At 62.7% G+C, this 13265-nt stretch overlaps 7 protein-coding genes across 7 annotated transcripts; 5 read left to right on the top strand and 2 right to left on the bottom strand.

The window, feature by feature from the left end:
- Positions 1-1027: 1027 nt before the first annotated feature.
- On the top strand, positions 1028-2134 carry V1510DRAFT_449725 (NADP-dependent oxidoreductase domain-containing protein). Its single transcript, XM_066935799.1, has 2 exons — positions 1028-1126; positions 1158-2134. The coding sequence occupies exons 1-2, from the start codon at positions 1055-1057 to the stop codon at positions 2097-2099; spliced, it is 1014 nt and encodes a 337-aa protein (XP_066786589.1). The 5' UTR covers positions 1028-1054; the 3' UTR covers positions 2100-2134.
- A 10-nt stretch (positions 2135-2144) lies between these two features.
- On the top strand, positions 2145-3542 carry V1510DRAFT_423648 (putative aldo-keto reductase). The gene has a single exon (XM_066934966.1). The coding sequence runs from the start codon at positions 2478-2480 to the stop codon at positions 3477-3479; it is 1002 nt and encodes a 333-aa protein (XP_066786588.1). The 5' UTR covers positions 2145-2477; the 3' UTR covers positions 3480-3542.
- A 121-nt stretch (positions 3543-3663) lies between these two features.
- On the top strand, positions 3664-4979 carry V1510DRAFT_423646 (NADP-dependent oxidoreductase domain-containing protein). Its single transcript, XM_066934965.1, has 2 exons — positions 3664-3925; positions 3956-4979. The coding sequence occupies exons 1-2, from the start codon at positions 3863-3865 to the stop codon at positions 4910-4912; spliced, it is 1020 nt and encodes a 339-aa protein (XP_066786587.1). The 5' UTR covers positions 3664-3862; the 3' UTR covers positions 4913-4979.
- Positions 4921-6241, bottom strand: V1510DRAFT_289137 (glycosyl hydrolase). The gene has a single exon (XM_066930659.1). The coding sequence runs from the start codon at positions 6075-6077 to the stop codon at positions 4929-4931; it is 1149 nt and encodes a 382-aa protein (XP_066786586.1). The 5' UTR covers positions 6078-6241; the 3' UTR covers positions 4921-4928.
- A 957-nt stretch (positions 6242-7198) lies between these two features.
- On the bottom strand, positions 7199-9023 carry V1510DRAFT_289129 (general substrate transporter). The gene is made up of 2 exons (XM_066930658.1): positions 8708-9023; positions 7199-8664 (listed from the first exon to the last, which is right to left on the bottom strand). The coding sequence occupies exons 1-2, from the start codon at positions 8783-8785 to the stop codon at positions 7228-7230; spliced, it is 1515 nt and encodes a 504-aa protein (XP_066786585.1). The 5' UTR covers positions 8786-9023; the 3' UTR covers positions 7199-7227.
- Positions 9024-9593: 570 nt separating this feature from the next.
- On the top strand, positions 9594-11664 carry V1510DRAFT_423640 (glycoside hydrolase superfamily). Its single transcript, XM_066934964.1, has one exon. The coding sequence runs from the start codon at positions 10037-10039 to the stop codon at positions 11573-11575; it is 1539 nt and encodes a 512-aa protein (XP_066786584.1). The 5' UTR covers positions 9594-10036; the 3' UTR covers positions 11576-11664.
- A 118-nt stretch (positions 11665-11782) lies between these two features.
- On the top strand, positions 11783-13205 carry V1510DRAFT_289108 (uncharacterized protein). Its single transcript, XM_066930657.1, has one exon. It carries the CDS (start codon positions 11989-11991, stop codon positions 12730-12732), a length of 744 nt encoding a protein of 247 aa, XP_066786583.1. The 5' UTR covers positions 11783-11988; the 3' UTR covers positions 12733-13205.
- The last annotated feature ends 60 nt before the right edge of the window (positions 13206-13265 follow it).

Genomic DNA, 13265 nt, shown 5'->3' with positions numbered 1-13265 from the left:
GAACTGTACGTCAGCGCTGCGGCGCCGGTCTACATACCGAGCTGCGCTCTTCGGCGTACAGCGTCTGGGGTCAGCCGGGCCGTCGGCGACGTACCTCGAGATCGGAGAACGTGACTGGCGAGCTGCGCGAGCTGGGCGAGCTGCGCGGCGTCCGACAGACCGACGGTAACGATACTGATTTACTGGGCTGCTGTTAGCCGGGCGGCCTACGATACGCACCTGTTGGAGAAGCCGGTCGCGCAGGGCGATGCTCACCAGGTCGTGAAGCATTGTGTCTGGGGTGAAGTTGATCGAAACGCAAGCGGGCCAAGAGCTGCGGCGCGCGCTGGCGAATATACGTCGAGCGCTTGCGACCCGGGCGGCCGCCTTTGCAACGGCGAGAGCGCGGCGGCGCGGCGGAGCGCGTCTGAATTGGAACCGGGCCCGAAGAGGCAGCCTGATGACAGTGTCACGTGAGTGCGCGTCGCAGATCCGCCTGACGACCGCCGCGGTGGATCTGACGGGTGGCCTGTGCACGTGCGGCGCTGCGGGCTGCGGTTCGCGGGCGCGGCGGGCGGTCCGCCGGGCGAGATTGGCAGCCCGGCTGCGGACGGCTGAGGCGGCGCGTGGGAGACGCCGGGCGCGCTGCAGCGCGCGGCCGCGGGCCCGGCTGGAGGCTGCAGCTGCGGTGCGGCGGACGGCTGGCGCACGCCGGGCTGCGGCAATGCACGTCAATGCACGTCAATGCGCATCAATGCACTCTCATGCACGTTAATCGCGCTCCTGCGCGTGTAGGCTATTTATGCGGGTCAATGCGGGTCAGCTGCAGCAGCCTGACCCGCATAACCACATCCCTCATCCATCACCGTGCATACAACCGCACTTACCCGCGCTAGGGTCGCCCGGCCACCCGCGGGTCGGCTGCCAAGCGAGGGGCTCGCGTACGCCGCGTGCGCCGACGGCAGGCCCGGCGCATAGGTCCGCGGGCGCATCACGTGACTACCGGCTGCCCTACTGTCCGAGTCCCGAAGTCCCCCAGCAACCATCGACCGCGCCCGCCAGAGCATATACAACAATGAGCAACGACAACAAGGTCCAGCTGGGTGCCAATGGCCCGCTGGTCAGCAAGATTGGATACGGAGCCATGGTACGTACCGTCGTGGGTGCGCTGACCCCAGGGCCTCTCGGCCTTCTACGGCACCAACCTCTCGGCCGACGCGGCCGGTGAGGTGCTCAGCCGCGTCATCGCTGCCGGCTGCACATTCTGGGACACCTCGGACGTCTACATGAACAACGAGGACGTCATCGGCGAGTGGTTCGAGAAGACCGGCCGCCGTGACGAGATCTTTCTGGCGTCCAAGTTCGGTGTCAACTTTGGCGGCGACGGCCGCGCCATCCGTGGCGACCGCGAGTACATCCGCCAGTGCTGCGACAAGTCGCTGGCCCGGCTCAAGACCGACCACCTCGACCTGTACTACCAGCACCGCACCGACCCCTCGACCCCGATCGAGGAGACCGTGGCTGCGCTGGCCGAGCTCGTCAAGGAGGGCAAGATCCGCTACATTGGTCTGTCCGAGTGCAACGAGGCCACGCTGCGTCGCGCGCACAAGGTGCATCCGATCACGGCCATCCAGATCGAGTACTCGCCGTTCGTGCAGTTCGCCGAGACCATTGGTCTGGCGGCCGCGTGCCGTGAGCTGGGCGTCGGCATCGTCGCCTACTCGCCGCTGAAGCAGGGCTTTGTTGCCGGCAGCTTCTCCACGCTCGGAGACCTGAGCAAGGAAGACACCCGGTTCATTGTGCCGCAGTTCGAGGCCGAGAACGTGGCCCACAACCTGGCGCTCGTCGAGCGCATGGACGCCATGGCCAAGAAGAAGGGCGTCACCAAGAGCCAGCTTGTGCTGGCCTGGCTGGTTTCGCGCGGCGTTGTCCCGATCCCGGGCACGACCAAGGTCGAGCGCGTGGACGAGAACTACGCCATGTTCAAGAACCCGTCGCTGGCGCTGACGCCGGAGGAGGTCGCCGAGTTTGACGCGAACGAGTTCCACACGGCCGTCATTGGCGAGCGCTCGTCGCCCTGGTACATGGAGGCGCTGCTGGTGGACACTCCCGAGAAGTAGATAGAAAGACATTGGCGCTGAGCCGCACCGATTGAGTGTCCGATCAGCCGCACGGTGAGCCGCACGGTGAGCCGCACGGACTACACTAGCCCCGCCCACGTGCACGTACCGTCCGCCGCCGCACCCCGTGCGGCGCAGCGTACGCGCGGACATACCAATGTCCGCTCAAAGTCCGTGGCACAGAACGTCCGGGTCGCGCTCCCATCCTCTGTCTCCGCCCGATGCGCTCTCTGCGCGCTGCCATGCTGTAGCTGCGATTTGTAAGCCTGCGGAAATACAGCCCTGTGCCCACCTGAAGACCTTGGAACGTCGCAGGGACATCTATAAAGCGATCTCCAGCGACCGCCACGGCTTCCGTCGACACACAGAGTAGCAAGCATGGCAAACCTGACACCTCTTGGGAGAAACGGACCGCTGGTCAGCAAGATCGGATATGGCGCCATGGGCCTTTCGGCCTGGTACGGCACTAGCTTTACCGCGGACCAGGCCGCGACCGTCCTGACGCGGGCCGCAGACCTCGGCTGCACGTTCTGGGACACGGCTGACGTGTACGGCGACAACGAGGAGCTCATTGGCGAGTGGTTCACGAAAACCGGCCGGCGCGACGAGATTTTCTTGGCGTCCAAGTTCGCGTTCGACTTCAGCACCGGCGCCGCCGTGCTCCGCGGCGAGCCAGAGTACGTCAAGGCCGCGTGTGCCAAGTCTCTGGCCCGGCTGCAGACGGACCGCATCGATCTGTACTACCAGCACCGCAGCGACCCGAACGTGCCGATCGAGCTCACCGTCGGGGCCATGGCCGAGCTCGTCAAGGAAGGCAAGGTCAAGTATCTTGGCCTGTCCGAGTGCTCCGAGTCTACGCTGCGCCGCGCGCACAAGGTGCACCCGATCACGGCCGTTCAGGTCGAGTACTCGCCGTTCATTCAGAGCGCCGAGACCAGCGGACTGGCGGCGGCGTGCCGCGAGCTGGGCGTCGCCATAGTCGCGTACTCGCCGCTCGGCCGCGGGCTACTCGCCGGCGGGTTCCGCTCGACCAGCGAGCTCAGCCAGGACGACGGCCGGCCGGGCATCGAGATGTTCCAGGGCGAGAGCCTGGAAGCCAACCTGGTGCTGGTCGACAAGATCGGCGCCATGGCGGCCGCCAAGGGCGTTACCAAGGCACAGCTGGTGCTGGCCTGGATCCAGTCGCGCGGCGTGATTCCAATCCCGGGCACGACCAAGATCGCGCGGCTGGAAGAGAACCTGGCAGGGCTGAACGGGGCACTCGAGCTGACGCCGGCCGAAGTTGCCGAGATCGAGACAATTCACAAGTCCGTCCTCGGCCAGCGGTATCCGGCTGAGTTCATGAGTATGCTCCAGATCGAGACTCCGGAGCTCGAGTAGCCGCGGGCGCGCGGTGCCGCGGCGAACGCTAAGTCCGTAGTAGCTAATACACGTGATCTCTCCTCTGCACGGACCACTCCCGCGCGTAAGCGACGCGTAATTCCGCGGTGCCTGCATATCCCCGCACCCACATCCGCGGATATATAGCCGCTCGGGGCGGACGTGGTTTCGCGCACACATGTCCGACAGGCGCCCAGCCGAAGCGCTGTCGCCAAGCCCGCACGGCTGAGCTACACCTCCACGCCGTCGCCGCTGGCCATTTCTCCCGCGCCGGCGGAGATCTGGACGCTTCTAGCACACGTACGGCTGAACGGCGGCCCCGATGGGCGTCTGCGACCCATCCGCACTTATAAGGCTGCGGCCGCGCCTTGTAGGACCCAGCAATGGCTTTGGTAACACTAGGCAACACGGGCGTGCCCGTCAGCAAGATTGGCTTCGGCCTGATGGTACGTGCTGCTCGGCACCGCTGACGCCAGGGCCTGTCGGCGTTCTACGGCAAGCCGGCGCCGCAAGAGCATGTCGACGCCATGCTCAATCGCGCGCTCGAACTCGGCTGCTCGTTCTGGGACACCGCTGACTTGTACGGCGGCAGCGAGGACCGTGTCGGCGAGTGGTTTGCGAAAACTGGCCGCCGCAGCGAGGTCTTTTTGGCGACCAAGTTCGCGTACCACCGCCTGAACGACGACGTGATGCCTGAGTACGAGATTCGCGGCGATCCGGCCTACATCAAGGAGGCCTGTGAGAGCTCGCTGCGCCGACTGCAGACGGACCACATCGATCTGTACTACCAGCACCGCACCGACCCAAACGTCCCGATCGAAACAACCGTCGGGGCCATGGCCGAGCTCGTCCAGGCCGGCAAGGTCAAATACCTCGGGCTCTCTGAGTGCTCCGAGGCCACCCTTCGCCGCGCGTACAAGGTTCACCCGATCGCGGCCGTCCAGATCGAATACTCGCCGTACGTCCAGTACACCGAGACCGTTGGCCTGGCGGCCGCGTGCCGCGAGCTCGGCGTGGCTCTGATCGGCTACTCGCCGCTCAGTCGCGGAGCGCTCAGCGGAACAATGTCCAGCGCGACCGCGTTCGCCGCCGACGACGTCCGACCAATGCTGCCGTTTTTCCAGCAGGAAACGCTCAAGAAGAACGAGGCGCTTTTGGCGAAACTCAACGCTCTGGCCGAGTCCAAAGGTGTCACGACCAGCCAGCTGGTGCTCGCCTGGATCGTCGCCAAGGGCGTGATTCCAATCCCCGGCACGACCAAACTCGACCGGCTTGACGAGAACTTTGCCCAGCTCAAGAACCCGAGTCTGGACCTGACCCCCGCCGAGGTCGCGGCCCTGGACGCGCTCGAGCTGCACAAGAACGTCGCTGGCGAGCGGTATCCCGAGCAGTTCGAGGCAGGCTGTCTGATCGATACGCCAGAGCTGGTGTGATTTAGTCTAAATACAACTAAGTGAGGTACGGCCAGCCAGACGAGTCGTACTTCATGATGTTCCACCCGAGCAGCTTGTCGGCGTCGAGCAGACTGATGCGAGTGTCCACGTAGTGGTAGTAAAAGATGTCGTTCGACCCGTCGACGAGCACGCCTTCACCGCCGGGGCCGTAGACGTGGCCGTGCGAGCCCAGGAACACGCTGCCGCCGCCTTTGACCATGTCCACGCCGTTCTTGTCGAGGTACGGGCCGCTCGCGCTCTTGGAGCGACCGACCAGGACCTTGTACTCGACACCGGGCGCCGGCAGCGAGTCCGAATAGCCGCAGCACGTTCCGTGAGACACGAAGAGGTAGTACCAGCCGTTGGACGCCTTGTGGATGTACGCGCCCTCTTCAGGGTTCGTTCCGTTGGGGTCGAACGAGAGATGCTTCGCCTTAGAAGCCGCGTCGGCCGGCACCGTCAGATCCTTGTTGAGCTCGATCTGGAAGATGTCCGACCAGAAGGAGCCATAGGTCAGATACGCAGCCGACACGGCCCCCTTCTTGTCGAATTCTACCAGCAGCGAGGGATCAATTGCGTTCGTGGTGTTGTACGGCCACACCTTGTCGGCACCGGACTCGATCACGGCTCCGTGGTCGGTCCACGATCCCGGCTGCAGCGTCTTGGAAGTAGCCAGGCCAATGGCAGAGTACTGGCTACCAAACGTGGACACAGAGTAGAAGCAGTAGAACGTGTCGCCGACCTGGTGGACGTCCGGGGCCCAGGTGTCGTTGCGGCCCTCGAGATCAATGATGGAGTCGGTCGACAGCACCGAGCCCAGGTGCTCCCACGGACCATAGAGGGACGGGGCGCGAGCCATTGCGACCAGATTGTGGGTCGAGAACACGTAGTAGTATCCGTTGTACTTGACGATCGACGGATCATGGTCGTGGATGCCGCCCCAGTCCTCGTCGTAACCGATCACGCTGTTGGGGTACGGCCAGTCCACGGACAGCGCGGTCACAAACGCCGGGGTCGAGAAGTGCAGACCACCCCACGACGTCGACAGCGTCTTGGCGGTGTCGGTGATTGCGCTGGAGAGCTGGCTCGCGACGGGCACGGCCGCCGCTGAGACTCGGGCCGCGGCCAGAGCGAGAGAGAAGAGAGTAGACTTGGAGAAGATCATGTTGCCTGCCGTCTGCCACGGCCGGGCGGTCCTTTTATCGTCGCGGCGATGTCTCCGCAGCGTCCACGGGGTCTGACAACCTGCTCACTCGAGGAGGTTACGCTCGGCCGGCCAGGCAGCTGGGTATTTTGACGTCCCGGCCGCTAGCTGTTTGCAACCCATCGGTCTCCGCATGTCTGCGGGGCTCGAAGATGCGGTGCAGCAGAGCACATGCTGACACAGATCGAGCGTGTGCTCGCGAACGCGCGCCGTCAGCGCTGCAGTTACCAGACTTGGCGCCGACGGAGATTTCCCCAGATTCTCGCGTAGCGGCGTCAGTCTAGGTACGATGCGGGGTCGCGCGGGACAAGACGCCAGCCGGCGGCTGCCGGCGCCGGAAGCAGGCTATATCGGCTGGGCATCGAATGTGCCTGACCGGCCAGATAGAGGCTATTTCGCTCGATATGGGGGACCATCCCGCGATTGCCACAGTCGGTGGCCGACTATGTTTGGGCGCGGGGTCGCGTGGGGTGTGTTTTCGCGACATCCCGCGCATGTGAAAAACGTGGCTGCGCCAAACCTGGCTCGACCAGCACGACGACAGCAGCTATGCGCCAAGCGCCAGTCCTCCCACTGGCTGCAGCAAGCGCAAGCCGGTCGGCCGATAGCTGGGCGCGCTGTCTCGGATAAACACCCACCTTCCAATTTCGCGCAATACAGCCTTACGGCTGACAGTATGGCGTCGCTGGCTAGACAGAGCCGCCAGAGCAAGTCACCGGACTTTCTTTGCGCCGACTGCCGAGCGTGGAGACTCTGGCAGCCGCACGCCCGCGCCACCGCGCGCCAGCGTGCTGGTCGGCAGCTAGACGTGCGGGGGCAGGGGCCTATTCCCAAAACGGGCACATGCTCACTTAAGGTTTGGAACGGCGTCGGAAGATATCCATGCGCCCGGCTTGTCTTAGCCTTGCATGCGTGACACTGTGTTGGAGCCAGCCGGCGCCGGGGAACTCGGCTTGCACGGGGATGTCGGATCCGTGTACACAAATGGAAATTTGTCAGCTGCCTAGAGCGTCGGGCAAACACGGACGCACTACACGAACAGCACTACGAATGACGTCAATCACCAGCAAGAGCAACGGCCTGCGGCCAAGTACATTCAAATACAAAACAATCACGCCTGGGTACTGTCCTCCAGGTGAGCCATCTTCTCCTTCTCGGCCTCCTCGCGGACCTCGGCCTCGAAGTCCTGAAGGTAGTCGTGGCGGTTCATCGTCGGCACAAACCACGGCGCGTTCTCGAACAGGTTGTTCATAGACTCGAGAGGCGTGCGCACAGTCTCGGGCAAGATCGCCCAGAAAAAGAGCGCGTTGGTGAAGTTGCAGATGATAAACAGAAAGTAGTACTTGTAGTGCACCGTGTTCATCGCGCGGTCCGTGACCTGGCCGATCATGGTGTTCATGGCGAAGCACGTCATGGTCGCCAGAGCAACGCCCTTAGACCGCGTGGCCGTGTTGAATACCTCAGCCGGAATAATCCAAGACAGCGGACCGCACGTCGCCGAGAACGAGAAGTTGTAGATCCACGTCGCGGCAATGAAGCCGATCTGGGCGCTCCGCGGTTGCACGACGCCGCTGTACGGCGGGTACACGGCCAAGAGAATACAAGACACGATGAACGTCATGCCGTTGCAGATGTTGCCGAGGATCAGCGGCCAGCGACGGCCGGTGATGTCAATCAGGCCGATACAGCAGCCCTGCGCGATAAGCGCAATGATCGAGTTGATGGCCTGGAACAGTAGAGTGCGCGATGTCGAAAAGCCCATCTGCGAAAAGATCGTGGTAGAATAGTACTGGATCGCAGACACACCCGTCATCTGCACACTGCCCTGCAGCGCGACCGTCAGGAACAGCCGGCGGAAGTTCGATCGGTCGCGGATCAGGTCGCTCCACGAGTGGCTGCCGTTCTGGCGGTCGTCAAGAATGGCCGCCTGTATGTCGTCGAACTCGACCTTGACGAGCGGGTCGTTGACATCGCCGTTTGCGTACAGTCGAGCGATCGTCTTCAGAGCCTGATCATGGCGGTCCTTGTCCAGCAGCCAGCGCGGCGACTCGGGGAAGAAGAAAATGAGCGAGCCCAGGATGACAGCAGGCGCCATCTGGATACCCAGCGGAATACGCCACTGGCGGTTGTCAGCAAAGCTGATGTAGCAACCGTAGCCGATCCAGCTAGCCACCAGTGCGCCGATGCCGAGGAAAAACTGCTGCAGCGCCGTGACTCTTCCACGGATAGACGGGTGCGCGAGCTCGGCCTGGTACAGGGGAATGATCATTGTCAGGAGACCGACGCCCATGCCACCAATGAATCGACCAGCGAACAGGTAGCTGATGTTCTGGGCGCCGCACTGCATGGCACCGCCAAAAATGAAGATAACAGTAGCGTAGGCGATCGTGGCACGGCGACCGGCAAAGTCGCTCATGTATCCGGCAATGAACGCGCCCACAAAAGCGCCGACAGTGAAGAGCGAGACCACGAGACCAGTCTTGTCCGAGTCAGGTTTGTTGAAGTAGTCGACGAAGCTCTCGGAGGCAATTACTTGAGCAATGATACCCTGGACGTAAGCGAGTGTTCAGCGCGATCGCCCAACCACTTACCAGATCGTAGCCGTACGTGAACGAGCCGACAGACGCGAAACACGACACCAAAAACTGATACACCTTCGGATTGAGCATCTTGTCTCTTGAGTGCTGAGGTGCAAGGACCGTGTGGATTGTGAAGCTGTCAAGACCCGGACCCGCGTCGTACTTTATAAACGAGGCCCTGGGCTAATGTGGGGTAGACCGGGGAGTAGTCAGGCCCGGGCGTGGGAGTTAGCGCTTCCCCAGGAAACGTCACTTGCGTGCTGTCTTCTGGTCGCTACCCGCATGTCTGAACGCTCTGCAACGCGCGCGCCTGTGTTCACGTAGGCCCGGTTCGAACCCGCCCCGGTTTAGGCACGTAGCCGGCAATATCGCCAGTCTCTTCGACGCCGCCGGTCAGCCGGACACCCACCTGCTGATCCGCCACCGCACGGTGGCATCGCACCGGTCCTAGGCTTGCAGAGAAGGTTTCGGGAATATTGATTAAACAGCCAGAATTGGCTCGTCGTGTCCCGGGAGCGGCCCGTCACAGCTGCTGAACGGAGCCCTTGCAGTGCCGGAAGCTTCCGCTAGTCTCCGGTCGTCCTCCGGCAGCCTAGATTCTGTTTAGGGTGGCACGCGCAAATTCGAGAAGGTGCCCACAGAGGGCGAGAGGGGGCGGATCGGCAAGTGCGGGACAATTCCAAGAAATCGTCATGTTACTGATTCTGGGAAACAAGGTTTAATGTCATATATCCTATACCCCTTTAACTTAGCTTTGGCGTGGCCAGCCGTGTCCCGTGCGGTGTGCGCAGTAGATGTCTCAGGTATAAACTTTATTGTTCTCCGCAGCTGACGCAAAGGGACTGGCGCCTGCATTAGCTCTCTGGTGGGTAGCCCTTGCACAGCCGTGTCAGGACAAGGAACACATATCCGCGCTGCTGTCTGGGGCAGAGCCCCGCCTTTTCCGAGAGTGAGGGATGAATCTGGTAAGTGACCGGTGGGTCTTTCCCATGCAAGCATAGCTGCCAGGTCCAATAAAGGCTGAATAAATCGAGAGGCGGGGCTCGTCAGCTGCAGGCAGGAACCACCGAGACGGACGGCGGGGTAGATGGACATCGAGCGGCGCGGTCCCGGACATCGGCTCTGGTGTCGGCGGCTGTCGGGCCGGGATCAGGCAGTCGCGAGCCAAGCCGGCCGGGCAGCGGACGGGAGCCGGCGAGCGGCTAGGCGGGCGGAGCCGGGGTCGGTTATTGGGTCGGGAGCACCTCTAGCGCTGTTGGCGGCTACACCGGGCCGCGGATGAGCTAGGGAGGAGGCCGTATATAGACCTGGCATCCGCTCTCTGGTCTGTAACAAACAGCCATGGCCAACAGTTCACAGACTATCAAGCAGGTGTCCTCGTTCGACGAGTCCGAGATCCGGATCGACCCGGCCAGGGTGCTGGCGCCAGTCGACCCCAAGATCTACTCGGGCTTTCTCGAGCACCTGGGCCGATGCATTTACGGCGGCATCGTGGACTACGGCAACGCCAAGCTCACGAACGACAAGGGTTTCCGGCTCGACGTGTGCCAGGCGCTCAAGGATCTCGACATGCCCGTCGTGCGCTGGCCGGGCGGTAACTTTGTGTCTTCGTACCACTGGGTCGACGGCATCGGCCCCAAGGAGGACCGGCCGCGACGGCCCGAGCTGGCCTGGCTCGGCGAGGAGAGCAACGTGTTTGGCACGGACGAGTTCATGGAGTGGTGCGAGTACATGAACGTCGAGCCCTACATCTGCCTGAACATGGGCACCGGCACGCTCGACGAGGCCCTGGCGTGGATTGAGTACTGTAACTCGGACCGCAACACGTACTACGCCAACCTACGTCGCAAAAACGGCCGCGAAAAGCCCTACAACGTGAAGTACTGGGGTCTCGGCAACGAGGTTTATGGCCCGTGGCAGGTCGGCCAGATGTCCAAAGAGGACTACTCCAAGCAGGCATTCCAGTGGGCGAAGGCGATCCGGCTGCTGGACCCGACCGTCAAGCTCATCGGCTGCGGCTGCACTGGCTTTGACGACTGGGACCGCTACGTGACCAACGAGCTCATCAAATCGGTCGACTACCACTCGATCCACCTCTACACATGTCACCAGGACTACTACAAGAACGTGACCGGCCCGGCAGCAGCCGAGCGCGGCATCCAGATCGCCAAGAACATGTTTGATCTGGCCAAGATCACACAGAACGCGCCGGACGCGCCCATGAAGATCTGCTTCGACGAGTGGAACGTGTGGGACCCTGTTCGCGCCGATGGTAGCAAGGGCGCCGAGGAGCAGTACGATCTGTCAGACGCCCTAGCTGTGGCCTCGTGGTGCAACGTGTTTGTGCGCCAGGCCGAGTCGGTGGGCATGGCCAACATTGCGCAGTGCGTGAACGTGATTGCCCCGATCATGACGTCGCCGGACGGTCTGTTTCTGCAGACAACGTACTTCCCGTTCCGACTGTTTTCAAACTACATGCGCGGTAACTCACTCAACGTCCACGTTTCGACGCCGGTGTATCACGGCGAGACCGACGGAAACAACCTGACGCTCAAGTGGCTGAAGGGTGTTGAGCCGAACCTGACGCTGCTGGACGTATCCGCCGTGGCCAAGGTCGAGAACGGTCAGGACGTGTTGTACGTGGCTGTGGTCAACCGGTCCGAGACCGACGACGCTACAACGGCAATCAAGGTCGACGGCACGGTTGCCCCGGCCGGTGCATACCGCTGGACGCTGTACCACGACAACATTCGGGCGACGAACACGTTTGCGAGCCCGAACGAGGTCGCAGTCACTGAGGAGGCAGTGTCGTTTGCCAACGGCAGCAAGGTTGCCTTCCCAAAGCACTCCTTCACGTTGCTCAAGATCGCGCTTGCTTAGAGGCGTGGACCCGATGGGACAGAATGGAACAAATCTGAGAATGTAGGGTTGACATCTTATGTACCGAATCTATGAACGTGCTTATGCAAGTGCCTGACTGATGTAGGTTAGCGCGCTACCACGCTTACAGCCGCACAATGTGCGGCTCGCGGCCATCCGGGCCGCAGTCAGCCGTCCGGCGTACTGTCGCCCGGCGACTACATAATTCGTGCCGGACTTGCTCCGAACAGCGCCGATGCGTGCCGCGCACGCAGACCCAGGTCCACGGGTTGGGTACCGGGCAGACGTGGTAGCGAACAGACACGAGCCAGGTCTGGCGGACTGCGCCCGGCCTTCGGGTCAACCATGGAGCCGACGTAGATCTTCTAATTACGGCGGTGTCCGGTGGCTGCAGGCACCGGGTACCATCGGAGATGGACGCGGACGTTTTACCACGGACAAAAACGTTCCGAAACTCCGAAGCTGGCCGCCGCCTTGCCTGCTGTGGAATATTTACGGCCCAATTCGGGAATGCAAGCGTACGTTACCGGCATGTTCTCTGTACGGGCCGCCGCGGCTGGCTGTGGGTGCTGAGAACCTCGGTTGTGGTCTGGTCTGCTAGGGCTAGGCCGAAAGAAAGCCGAAACGGCCGGGCCGTCCAGCGCCGAGACAGACGGCCGGCAGCAGCAGCAGCTAGCACGAGACGGGCCAGCGACGGAGCCGCGAGCTGCGGTTCTGCGGCGGACCGCAAGGCTACGGAGCGCGGGCAGCCAATGCCCCGCGGCCAGACTCGGACTCGGCGAAATGCCGGGGGTACCTGTGGCTGGTGTAGGCATGTGAAGCGGGGGCAGCGGATATGTAACCGCATTGGTGCACGAGTTTCGCGCTTTTCCGCGCGGGTGCATGCATCACGCGGGGCTTTGCAAGCATCGGTTAATCGAACAGCGCGACGCATAGACAGGCGGACCAGCCTAATACGGGTGCGGGGTGGCGGAGGCCGCCCATTGAGGATCTATAAATACTTGGACGGTCGCCCGCTTGCGTGGTCCGGAATAAAACGACATTCCCTTTTTACTTGCACACTGCAGTCTCCGCAGCATGCTCGGCCCGGCACTGGCTATCTGGTAGCCGGGCATGGGCTGCACGTTGTCGTTATCTGCGGGGTTCGTGGCAGATGACGCGGTCGGCCTGGAGGGTGCTGAGCCGCACGGCGGGGTAACCGGGGAACCCTAGGGTTTCCCCATGGTTCCCCGGCCGCGCTGGCAGCCTCTCCGGGGCGGAGACTCTAGTTCCCCCCGGAGGATCGATCCCCCCGGGGTTCCCCCGGCCCCTCCCCGGTCCGGCTCGGCGCTGCCCCGGTCTGCCCCGGTCTGCCCCGGCCTCCGTCGGCCGCCGGCCTGCTAGCGCGCAAGAAGACTTCTGTGTTGGGGCAGGTTTGCCACAGGCTGCGTTTAGGGTGCCAGTTAAAGAGCTAGTTTCCTAGGGTTGTCAGCTTTAGGGTTTGGCCACGCGATTTCATTCGACAGGAACAAGCTCTGGGGCGGCCGGGATTGCAAGGTTCTTTCTAATACGGTCTGGATCCGGTAAGGTTCCTGGCGCGGACTGGTTTTGCTTGCTCCTGTTGGTCGAGCGGGAGCCGGGGCCGCGTGCTGCTCCAGGCACTTGGGCCGCGCCAGGCTCGAGGCCAGCTGGCTAGCCATAGTTTAGATCC

Source organism: Dipodascopsis tothii (genome assembly GCF_038497935.1).
Source record: "Dipodascopsis tothii strain CBS 759.85 unplaced genomic scaffold V1510scaffold_49, whole genome shotgun sequence".
Classification (NCBI taxonomy): domain Eukaryota; kingdom Fungi; phylum Ascomycota; class Lipomycetes; order Lipomycetales; family Lipomycetaceae; genus Neoaidaea; species Neoaidaea tothii.
Note: the sequence above shows the minus strand (reverse complement) of the source record. Positions and strands in the feature narration are given on the sequence as shown.

Excerpts from the sequence above, each read along its gene's own strand:
- V1510DRAFT_449725 (XM_066935799.1), top strand. The coding sequence starts at position 1,055 with ATGAGCAACGACAACAAGGTCCAGCTGGGTGCCAATGGCCCGCTGGTC. Across the intron at positions 1,127-1,157 it reads AGATTGGATACGGAGCCATG|GGCCTCTCGGCCTTCTACGG; the intron begins GTACGTACCGTC and ends CGCTGACCCCAG.
- V1510DRAFT_423648 (XM_066934966.1), top strand. The coding sequence starts at position 2,478 with ATGGCAAACCTGACACCTCTTGGGAGAAACGGACCGCTGGTCAGCAAG.
- V1510DRAFT_423646 (XM_066934965.1), top strand. The coding sequence starts at position 3,863 with ATGGCTTTGGTAACACTAGGCAACACGGGCGTGCCCGTCAGCAAGATT. Across the intron at positions 3,926-3,955 it reads AGATTGGCTTCGGCCTGATG|GGCCTGTCGGCGTTCTACGG; the intron begins GTACGTGCTGCT and ends CGCTGACGCCAG.
- V1510DRAFT_289137 (XM_066930659.1), bottom strand. The coding sequence starts at position 6,077 with ATGATCTTCTCCAAGTCTACTCTCTTCTCTCTCGCTCTGGCCGCGGCC.
- V1510DRAFT_289129 (XM_066930658.1), bottom strand. The coding sequence starts at position 8,785 with ATGCTCAATCCGAAGGTGTATCAGTTTTTGGTGTCGTGTTTCGCGTCT. Across the intron at positions 8,665-8,707 it reads TCACGTACGGCTACGATCTG|GGTATCATTGCTCAAGTAAT; the intron begins GTAAGTGGTTGG and ends GCTTACGTCCAG.
- V1510DRAFT_423640 (XM_066934964.1), top strand. The coding sequence starts at position 10,037 with ATGGCCAACAGTTCACAGACTATCAAGCAGGTGTCCTCGTTCGACGAG.
- V1510DRAFT_289108 (XM_066930657.1), top strand. The coding sequence starts at position 11,989 with ATGGACGCGGACGTTTTACCACGGACAAAAACGTTCCGAAACTCCGAA.